Source organism: Tachyglossus aculeatus, chromosome 14, assembly GCF_015852505.1.
Source record: "Tachyglossus aculeatus isolate mTacAcu1 chromosome 14, mTacAcu1.pri, whole genome shotgun sequence".
NCBI lineage: Eukaryota > Metazoa > Chordata > Mammalia > Monotremata > Tachyglossidae > Tachyglossus > Tachyglossus aculeatus.
This window is the reverse complement of record NC_052079.1, coordinates 4,450,077-4,461,231: the sequence shown is the minus strand read 5'-3', so window position 1 is coordinate 4,461,231 and position 11,155 is coordinate 4,450,077. Positions and strand designations below refer to the sequence as shown.

Sequence of the window (11,155 nt, the reverse complement as noted above, 5' to 3'; positions counted from 1 at the left end):
TTCCAATCAGCGTCCATAAAGCTTTTCAAATTCTTGCTGGTGAACTGTCGAACGTGATGTGGGCAGGCCACTAACCCACTCAGGCGTGTAGTTCTTTTAAGTTGGCATTTTTATTTTAGCACTTCAACCCATAAAAAGTACCCTCACCCCCTAGAGATAGTTGTAATTACACGTTATTAGCACATCACAAAAAGGCAAGGTCTATAAAATAGCGGACTCTCTCCCTTTAAGCAGTTTACTTTCTTAGCTTGTCAACTCTGTTACCATTTACTTGTTTCACCTCATCCCTAGGTTCGTTAGGGGGAGGAATCTTCAAGTCCGAAGGCTCGGTGCTCCAGATGTCCCTAGCGTACTCCTTGATCGTTCGGTCGCTAGAGAACTTTCCCGAGGCCGCTATGTTCTTCACGACCGTTCTGGTCCACTCCTTCGAGTTCTGAAAGTGAGGGAGCACGGCAGCCTTTTATTCATTCGATCGTATTTGAGCGCTTACTGTGTACTAAGCTCTTGGGAGAATACAACAACAGATGCATTCCCTGCCCCCAACGAACTAGAGGGGCAGACAGACGTTAATATACATTAAATAAATGAATAAATTACAGATATATACAGATGGGCTGTGGGGCTGGAGGATTAATGAAGGGAGCCAGTCAGGGTGACGCAGAAAGGAGCGGGAGAAGGGGAGAGTTTAGTCAGGGAAGGCATCCTGGAGGAGATGGGCCTTCATAAGTCAGCCTGATAGAAAAACACAAGCAGCACAGCCACCTACCCCCAAACCCCCTCCCTCTGACAGCACCATGTGTCTCTGATGGGCTTAGACTGCTATCGACTTCCTGGGTGATCAGGAACTTAACTGCCTAACTGGCAATTTCTAAAGTGAGAGACTGGATGGAGTGAGTTAGCACCTCAGGCTCAAGAAGAAATAGGGAAGGCTGATGGAAGTCTGCTCTCAATTTATATTGTACTCTCCTAAGCGCTTAGTACAGTGCTCTGCAAACTGTAAGTGCTCAATAGCTACAATAGACTGACTGGTGGGTCCCACATTTACTACAGGAGAGCAGCAGGCCTTCCAGTGGGCCCTTATTCCCCTCCCTAGGTGCACCTGCCATGGTTTGGGCTTCATCTTCAAGGCAGACGTGGACTTTAGCACAGTCTTTCCTCGGAACATAATAATAAATGATGGCATTTGTTAAGCGTTTACTATGTGCAAAGCACTGTTCTAAGCGCTGGGGAGGATACACGGTGATCAGGTTGTCCCACGTGGGGCTCACAGTCTTAATCCCCATTTTCCAGATGAGGTAACTGAGGCACAGAGAAGTTAAGTGACTTGCTCAAGGTCACACAGCTGACAATTCTACTACATAGGCATCCACCAACAGATGGAAGCAGAGACGCAGGCAGCAGCTCTGGCCCAAGAGAAGCTTGCTTGGTTTTTTGTTGTTTTGATTTTTTTTTTTTTTTTTTTTAAACAGGGCCAGGAAGCAGTGGGGAATTATTTGATTTTGTAAAACTGACTGGAGCCAGACTCAAGACTGGCCCACCCATTCATTCACTCATTGCTTAGGACTCTCTATCTGTTGCCGAATTGTACTTTCCAAGCGCTTAGTACAGTGCTCTGCACACAGTAAGCGCTCAATAAATATGATTGAGTGAATGAATGAACTTTCCCAAGTTTCATTAATCATGACAGATGGGTGGATAGGGCTTTAAGGAAAGGCACTACCCCCAGCCACCCTTAAAGCTGGGCTCACTTGAACGATAATGCTATATTGACCTTTGTCTTCTGCTGCAGGGTGGGGGTTCAGTAAGGGGGTGGAGAGGACACACTGATCTCCAGAAGGTACAGTAAAAGTCTACTGGCAAACTATTGGCTCATGCTACACAAGACACCACACATCTTCAATGCCTATTGCCAAAGAAAAACACCTCCTTTGCTCCCAGAAGGCACTTGCCAGCCCAGGGCTTGTCATCATTATCATCAGTGGTATTGAGCACTTACTGGGGGCATTTATTCATTCAATCGTATCTGAGCGCTTACTGTGTGCAGAGCACTTACTAAGCGCTTGGGAAGTACAAGTCGGCAACATATAGAGATGGTCCCTACCCAACAACGGGTATGCCTGTGTCAATCAATCAATCAATCGTATTTATTGAGCACTTACTGTGTGCAGAGCACTGTACTAAGCGCTTGGGAAATACAAGTTGGCAACATATAGAGTCCCTATGCAACAGTGGGCTCACAGTCTAGAAGGGGGAGACAGAGAATAAAGCCAAACATATTAACAAAATAAAATAAATAGAATAGATATGTACAAGTAAAATAGAGTAATAAATATGTACAAACATATATACATATATACAGGTGCTGTGGGGAAGAGAAGGAGGTAAGACGGGGGGATGGAGAGGGGGACGAGGGGGAGCTTACCTTGTATCTATGCAGCCCTTACTGCAGTGCGTAGCACATAGTAAGTACTTAAATCTACAATTATTGTTATTATTATGAATAAAGTTCCACTCATTGGAAATTGCAACACCATTTCATAAGCGATGATACGAAGATCTCTATCTAGATGAATGGTTTTGGAGTTCTCATTTATAGCTTAGAACTAATTTCCCTCTGTGTACTTCTTCACTGCAGTTGCTAATGTGAACATTTAGCATGCCATACAACAGCAGATCACTGATAACAGAGCAATCAATTCCCACTACAAGAAGTTTAGGCGAGAAAAGGAAGCAGCCCCTACCATAAAACATAGTTCTCGATTGAAGAAAAAAAAACTACTTGGGGAAAAAATTGTTAACCAGAATGAAGAAAACTGTTTAAATGACACTATAACATAATTCTGGCATTCTGGCTCAGCTCTACTTCATAAATATGATTTTGAATCTATTAAAATTCAGACAGATCATATACCACATACAGACAAAGGGCAGACCATATACTAAGCACTTAGAGTACAACAGGGTAAGTAGACCCACTGTTGGGTAGGGACTGTCTCTATATGTTGCCAACTTGTACTTCCCAAGCGCTTAGTACAGTGCTCTGCATGCAGTAAGCGCTCAATAAATACGAATGATTGATAGACCCAATCCCTGCCCTCAAGGAGCTTACAATTTAATGGTCCAACATTAAACATGACCCTGGCATGGGCAGGTATGTAAGAAACACGACCTGAAGATGAGGGTGGGGTGGTTACTCCCCAGATCTGCCCTATCTTAAAACATTAAGTGAACCAGAACATTCCAACACAACAATAAAAAGATTCCAATATGTCCTTGAAGAGATGAAAGCTACTTATCACATCCATCCTTATTTTCCCAAATTCAGCCTCCCTGAAGCCCCAATTGTCAAACCAATCATACGCAGGGAGAGACGAATGTCACATATTTGTTGGAACAACGCAAAAGAGGAGGGGTGAGAATGGAGCAGAAGGTTTGTGGTAACTACTTTTATATTTCAGTGCTCAAATGCTGCTCTGGGCATGGGCACCAGCAGACCGACGCCATTTCATTCCCACATCCTACAGCTAAGCACTGTGGAAAGAACCCGGGCTACATCAGGGGGACGGGGGGAGTGGGGTCTGGGCTGGACCCTGTCTTTGGTCTCTGCTGTTGCCAGCCCCCGGTTCAGGGGCTGCAAGGGCAGGGAATGTCACTGTTTATCGTTGTGTCGTCCTTTCCCAAGTGCTTAGTGCAGTGCTCTGCACACAGTAAGCGCTCAATAAATACGACCATGAATGCACAACAAGTTGGGTCAGGGCTACCTCTAGGATCGGGCCAACTGGAGCATTTACCCCAAACCCTCTTTCCTTCCCTTCCCCGCTCGGCTCCCGCTAAGGCCTCAGGCCTGGCCGAGGTGGCCACGGGACTCCTAAGAGTCATTCCCCACAATCCCCGCGTCCTCTCTTCGCCACCAACCCCTTGTCCACATCCTCCCTCTGGCCTGGAATTCCCTCCCCATGACAATCCCACTCTCCCCCTCCAATCAAAGCCTTATTACATCTCCAAGAATAAGAGTCCTTCCCTAAGCCCTCACTTCCCCTTCTCCCTTCTCTGTCACCTACACACTTGGATCTGGGCCCTGTGAGCAGTTGATATTCACCCCAGCCTCAGCCCCACAGCTGCCAAGTACATTTATTTAATGTCTGTCTCCCACTGTAAAGCGTAAGCTCCTTGTAGGCAGGGAATGTGTCTGTCACCTGTTGCTGTACTCTCCCATGCACTCAATATAGTGCACAAAGGAAACACTCAATAGCACTGGATTTGGGGGGAGGCGGGGGAAATAGATTTAAGGTCTGAATTTCTGGCCTTTAAAATGCCTTCTACCCTCCTAGGGATGTGAGAATTAGAGAATCCATGCTCCCACTGCTTTCCACTTTGATTTTTTTTTTATGGTGTTTGTTAAACACTTACTATGTGCCAGGCACTGTCCTAAGCAGGCAAGAGGCTTAGAGTGGAGCCACCTAGTTCAGAAAGAACTTGTGAGGAAGGAGAAAAGAGCCTCATCACCTCCTCATGGGGGGGAAAACCCATTATATAAATGCAGTCGGTCAAACATATGTGATGACTCTAAAATGAAACCCACATGAAAGCCAGATTTCCTCAGTAATTGATTCAATTAATTGATCTCTTAAATGGCATTTTCAAAATCAGTTTCAGCCTCCTAAGAAGAAGTCTCACACAGTGTGGCATTAATAACTAATGAAGAGAAAGATCTTCCCCAGGTCCAGTCCTCTGCCTATCACAAGAATGACTGAGAGGCTGGGGGAAAAGGACCAGGTTGGGTGGGGGGATGTTACCCCCAGACACAGTTTCCCTACAAACTCTCTGTGTCAAGGCAGAGAGGAAAAATCTGGTTTTGCCCTTCTGCAGCCAGCTCAACCTGGAGTCTGACGGAAATAACCAGGCCAGTGGCCAACTGGCTCCGGGCCAAATGCCTGCTTGCCGCACCTTTGGCCAGGAAGCACCCATGGTAACCCCTTTAGAGCTGGGCAAAGATACCACTGACTCAGCGCTTAGAACAGTGCTTTGCACATAGTAAGCACTTAACAAATGCCATCATTATTATTATTACTATAACTCCCTCTGGCCTCGACTACCAGCTAGCACAGTCGTTAGTTCTCAGGATGACAACTTTTCTTTGACAGTCCGATCACGGAGGCAGCGAAGGTTTTATAGCAGCCTTCAGGAAGCCCAAATGCCACCATGGGGTTCTTGGTAGCCAAGCCCCCATCCCTGAAGCCCAGTAGTTAAATGTTTTTCTTCACTCAGTCGATGCGGTAAAATGTTCGATTCTGCTGTCTGCCCCAGGAGCCGGGCAGCCCTGCTGCTCTGAGGGGGTAAATAACTTGGAATTTAGAAGGGCCCCCACCAGAACTCTTGGGTTAAGTGAAGTGGGGAGTGAAAGCAATGACCCGGATCTTTTAGGGAAGTCTCTGCTTCTTCAGCTTGAGCTTCCTACTTCAGTGAAGCAAAAACGGGGTGTGGGTCTGAGGATCTGCATCATCTGCCTTTGGAGACCTGGTTAGAGTGGTCACAGTAGGGGCACTGCATGCTCTTCATCCATGGTTTAAAAAATAAATAAAAAAGACAGATGCTTACCATGTACAGCTGACTGACTTTTTCTTGACACTTGACATAGGCTTCAAAATCTGCAAACACTTTAAACCTGTAGCAAGTGGGAGAAAACAAAGACTCAGGCCGAGTTGAGGTCAGAATAAAGAAACGGTTCAAAGCTGCAGAAACCACTTCACCCTCTGTGGTCAGATGTGTGTCAGCAGAGGAGAATCTTAACTGGCAGCCACCTCCCCTCCCCGGTTTTTCCACATTACGGCCCCGGCCGCTGGATCGGAAGTGGCCGAGCCCTGGGCCTGTGTGCTTTCAAGTTTGTTCTTGTTTATTTTCCGATATTTCTTAAGCACGTATCTGTAATAAGTGCTGGAGTTGCTACAAGTTAATTAGGTTGGACACAGTCCATGTCCCAGGTGGGGCTCTCGGTCTTAATCCCCATTTTACAGATGAAGTAACGGAGGCCCAGAGAAGTGAAGGGACTTGTCCAAGGCCACAAGGGGTGAAGCAGGAACTGTACTATGTGCTGAGGCAGACACAGGCTAATCAGGTTGGACACAGTCCATGGCCCAAGTGGGGCTCTCAATCTTAATCCCCATTTTACAGATGAAGTCACCGAGGCCCAGAGAAGTGAAGTGACTTGCCCAGAGCCACACAGCAGGCAAGCGGTGGAGCCAGGATTAGCAACCAGGTCCTGATTCCCAAGCGCGTGCTCTATGCACTAGGCCACGCTGCTTCTCCACATTTCTTTGAATACTTATTTGCCCCCCAGCCTGAGTTTTCCCCAAGTCCAGTCTGATTTCTTTTCCTCTACAGGTCCTAAAACAGGGGGGATTAATCAGTCAAGCAAACTGACTGAGCATCTGCTGTGTCTAGAGTCCTGCACCGAGCACTTGAGAGAGTATGATACAATAAGACGACAAGATCTCTGGCCTCAAGGAGTGGGAGGAGAAAGACATTAAAATCAACTGCAGACAGGAGGAAGAAGGAAAAAGAGCGTTTGGGTCCGAATAAGGGCTTAAGTGATGGTTACGTAACGTGACCGCCTAAGTGCTGCTAGTACATTTAATGCTCATAAAGCGTCCTCTACGCCACTTTATCGTGACCTGATTTTACCAACCTGTCGTGATGGAACAGCATATTGACTACATCTTTGAAGAGGTCAGGTTGGTTTGGAGAAAAGAAGCCACCGGCGACCTGGTCGATGGCCTGTTTCAACTCTGGAAGCTTTTCATAATATTCCTCAGCCTTGTACCTGGTTGGAGACATGGCAAGATATGATGACAATGTTTCTCGTGACAGGTGATGAGATACCCCAGAGCACCACCCAACTTCCCTGCGGCTCTTCTGAAATGATGATGCCCCTGTCATGACTGAAACAATCTGTGGCCCCAGTGGACTTTTAGTAACAGTAGTAGTGGTACTTACCGAGCGCCCACTGGGTGCAGTGCACTGAGCTATTTGCTTGACAAGATAGAACAGATACCCAGGGAGTTTACACTAAGTGTGGGAAGCCAGGCCATTAAGCACTTTCTTGCTGCTTTTGAAATGTGATTTGTAACTCAAAGAACACAAATTACAGCAAACTGTGGGGACGGTCAAGTCACGTGCCGCTTGCAGCTGCATCCGACACGGCCCACGAGGGCGCGTTTCAGGCAAAGTGCCTCTGAATAGTATTTCTAAAAGGGCCACATCACCATGGTAATACTAATAATGGTGGTATTTCTTAAACATTTGTGTGCCAAACCCTGTACTAAGTCTTGGGGTAGATACGAGATAATCAGGTCAGACACAGTCCCTGTTCCATAAGCAGCTCACAGTCTAAGTGGGAGGGAGAACAGGAATTTTGGCCCCATTTTAGTGATGAGGAAACTGAGGCCTAGAGAAGTTAACCAAGTTGAAGTAACCAAGGTCACGCAGCCAAGATTACATCCTCTGATTACCAGGCCCACGCTCTTCCCACTAGGCCCCACTGCTGCCCCTGGCCACCGTATCCTTAGTATGTGTGTGCACTGCGCTACAGGCTTGAGAGCACACGGTAAAAGGAAGAGACCCACCAATCCCTGTCACTCTCCCTTGTCCAGAAAGCCCCGGCGATGATTTAAGTTTTGTTTCACAGAGGGTGCACAGTGCAGAAAACCTGAGCCATTTGGTTCCATCTATAATCTACCCAGCAACATCTTGGAGACTACTGCCCTAGCCATGGTTTAAATAGAGAAACCTAATGATTGTGGAGACCCCCGGAGATATCTGCTTCTTCCCCTCCCAGCCCCTTCCCCCACCAGGGTCTGAAGGACCAATCACTTAATAATAATAATAATATTAATAATAATGGCATGTTAAGTGCTTAATATGTGCAAAGCACTGTTCTAAGCACTGGGGAGGTTACACGGTGATCAGGTTGTCCCACGGGGGGCTCACAGTCTTAATCCCCATTTTAATAATAATAATGATGGCATTTATTAAGCACTTACTATGTGCAAAGCACTATTCTAAGCACTGGGGAGGTTACAAGGTGATCAGGTTGTCCCACGGGGGGCTCACAGTCTTAATCTCCATTTTAATAATAATAATAATAATGATGATGGCATTTATTAAGCACTTACTATGTGCAAAGCACTGTTCTAAGCACTGGGGAGGTTACAAGGTGAGCAGGTTTTCCCACGGGGGGCTCACAGTCTTAATCCCCATTTTACAGATGAGGTAACTGAAGCTCAGAGAAGTTAAGTGACTTGCCCAAGGTCACACAGCAGACATGTGGCAGAGTGGGATTCAAACCCATGACCTCTGACTCCAAAGCCCGTGCTCTTTCCACTGAGCCACGCTGCTTCTCTTGTTTAAACGGCATTTGAGCCCCTGTCTCCAAAGGCTGAATTCAGGAATGGCTCTAGTCACAGGGTAAAAAAAGACCAAATTTCAGTAGTGTTGGAGTCGGGAGGAGGGGGATTGTTGAAGAGGGGGATGCAACTAAGCACATCTTAGTGCCACCACAAGTGCCCACAGTTTTGCCTTTGGGTCACCCAAGGGGCTCCCCAAGCTCTCACTGGTTCAGGATGGCAGATCAGCTCACCCCTTCTTGTCCAAAGCAGCCACGTCGTCGACCCTCATGCCGAAGATGAACAGGTTCTCTTCTCCAGCTTCCTCTGCCATCTCCACGTTGGCCCCGTCCATGGTGCCGATGGTCAGGGCGCCGTTCACCATGAATTTCATGTTGCCCGTCCCCGAAGCTTCGGTGCCGGCCGTGGAGATCTGCTCCGACAGGTCTGTGGCTGGGATCACTGCAATGGGGTACGTTAGGACTGACCCAGGTTTTCTCCGACCCACCTCAGAAGTTACCCTTCTCGGAGCATTGTGAATGATTATTATCCCTAACAACAATAATGATAACTGTCCTGGGCACTGGGGTAGATATAAGATAATCAGATTGGGCACCATTCTGGTCAAACATAGGGCCCTCAATCTAAGTAGGAGGGAGAACGGGTAGAGCTGCAACATGGCCTAGTGGAGACAGCACAGGACTTGGAATCAGAAGGACCTGGGTTCTAATCCTGACTCCGCCACTTGTCTGTCGTGTGACCTTGGGCAAGTCACTTAACTTCTCTGTGCCTCAGTTACCTCATCTGTAAAAAAACGGGGATTAAGACTTTGAGCTCCATGTGGGACAGGGACGGTGTCTACCTGGCTAGCATGTACCTAGACTGTAAGCTCATTATGGGCAGGGAACGTGTCCGCTAATTCTCTTGTATTGTACTCTCCCGAGCACTTAGAACAGTGCTCTGCACATAGTAAGCGCTAAATAAATGCCATTATTATTATTATAGTAAGCACTCAAGAAATACCACTGATTGACTGATTTACCCCAGCACTTAGTTCAGTGCCAGGCACACAGTAAGCACTTAAATACCATAAAAGAAGAAAAAAGGTACTGCATCTCCATTTTCCAGATGATGAGACTCAGGGTGAGAGAAGGGAAGTGACTTCCCCAAGGTCACACAGCAGACAGATGGCAGAACTGGATTAGAACCCAGATCTCTTGGCTCCCTGGTCTGTGCACTACAGCATGGCTGAGATGCAACACGGCCAGTCTCAGATGCTTGTTTTTGACTCATTTACAATTGGGAATTCTGAACTGCCCTAGGCTCAGAAAGAATTCCACTTCCAAGAAGTTCCTTTAAGGAGTGTAGGCCATTCCAGGGCTAGTTGAGGAGAAGTCAATCAATCAATCAATCGTATTTATTGAGCGCTTCCACTTCCAAGAAGTTCCTTTAAGGAGTGTAGGCCATTCCAGGGCTAGTTGAGGAGAAGTCAATCAATCAATCGTATTTATTGAGCGCTTACTGTGTGCAGAGCACTGTACTAAGCGCTTGGGAAGTACAAGTTGGCAACATATAGAGACAGTCCCTATCCAACAGTGGGCTCACAGTCTAAAAGTCATCTTGGGGCTCAAGCTGGGAGGCCAATTAGGTGTCCAACTCAGTATTCCCCACCCCCGCCCCACCCCCAACACCGTTTTGTTTTGTTTGTGGTATTTGTTAAGTGCTTACTTTGTGCTAGGCACTGTTCTAAGCACTGGGGGAGACACAAGTTATTCAGGTTGGATACAGTTCCCCTGTCCCACATGGGGCTCACAGTCTTAGTTCCCATTTTACAGATGAGGTCCCTGAGGCTCAGAGAAGTGAAGTGGCCTGCTTAAGGTCACCCGGCAGACAAGCGGCGGGAGCCAGGATTAAAACCCAGGTTCTCCTGACTCCCAAGCCCGTGTTCTATCCACCAGGCCATGCTGCTTCTCTTTTGGAACAGGCTGTGGAAGGTTAGTCAGTCCCCCCGCACAGCTCCTCCCTAATGGGCACTTGGCCTCATCTCTCCCTCCTGGCTGGAGGCGGGGGCGAGGATTTCCAGATTCCATCCCCCTCCCCGGCCTCCAGTCGCAGGCCCTGTCATCTGTCCAAATTGTTACAATTCAGGACCTTCTGTACTGGAACAATTTTTAATGGTGCGCTGCAGGAAGAGCGGGCCACACCTCTGCCCTTCAGCCCCACTATGCTCAACCCTGCCGGCAGACTCCCCACATGTACACATGATAATCTCACGTCAAGGCTGACTTGCTTTTGGTGTGAGTTCCATTTTTCAGTAGAACCCAGGAGCACGGCTTACGGATCTGTCTCTGTCTCAGCCCGCCCTCAGACATCTCTCCAACTACCCACCCCAAGGAACTGGAACCCTCTCAATGAGAGTGGCAGCACCTCAGGAGTGGGTATGAAAGGAAATGGTGCTCCTTGGGGGCTGTGGTTTGGGCGTGCTGGACGGCAAACACGTAACAGGCTCCGGGGGTTGGGGCGAGGAGGGAGAGGCTGGCTGCCAGCCAGTCTGCAGGTTACAACTCGGTTCCCTCCGCTGCACGGTGCCAGCCTGCCACCCGGACCGGCCCACGGCTTGGCCCTCTTCCCCGCCGCTGCAGCATGGCTGGGCCGGCCCCGGTCCCACCCACCGTGTTAGTGGTGGCATCTCCTCCCAGAGGAAAGTTAGCCAGCTGGAAAGCTGTCCTGCAAGAAGATGCGGCGGGGGGGAAGGGAGGAAACAAGGCAGCCAC

At 48.0% G+C, this 11,155-nt stretch overlaps 1 protein-coding gene across 1 annotated transcript in view; it reads right to left on the bottom strand.

The window, feature by feature from the left end:
- Positions 1-88: 88 nt before the first annotated feature.
- Positions 89-11,155, bottom strand: part of PYGL (glycogen phosphorylase L) — a 36,924-nt gene continuing 25,857 nt past the window's right edge. Inside the window, exons 17-20 of the mRNA XM_038756323.1 lie at positions 8,636-8,843; positions 6,686-6,820; positions 5,599-5,665; positions 89-433 (exon numbers count right to left, since the gene is read on the bottom strand). Coding sequence (XP_038612251.1) covers positions 236-433; positions 5,599-5,665; positions 6,686-6,820; positions 8,636-8,843 — 608 coding nt within the window. The 3' untranslated portion in view covers positions 89-235. The remainder of the gene's footprint in view (positions 434-5,598; positions 5,666-6,685; positions 6,821-8,635; positions 8,844-11,155) is intronic.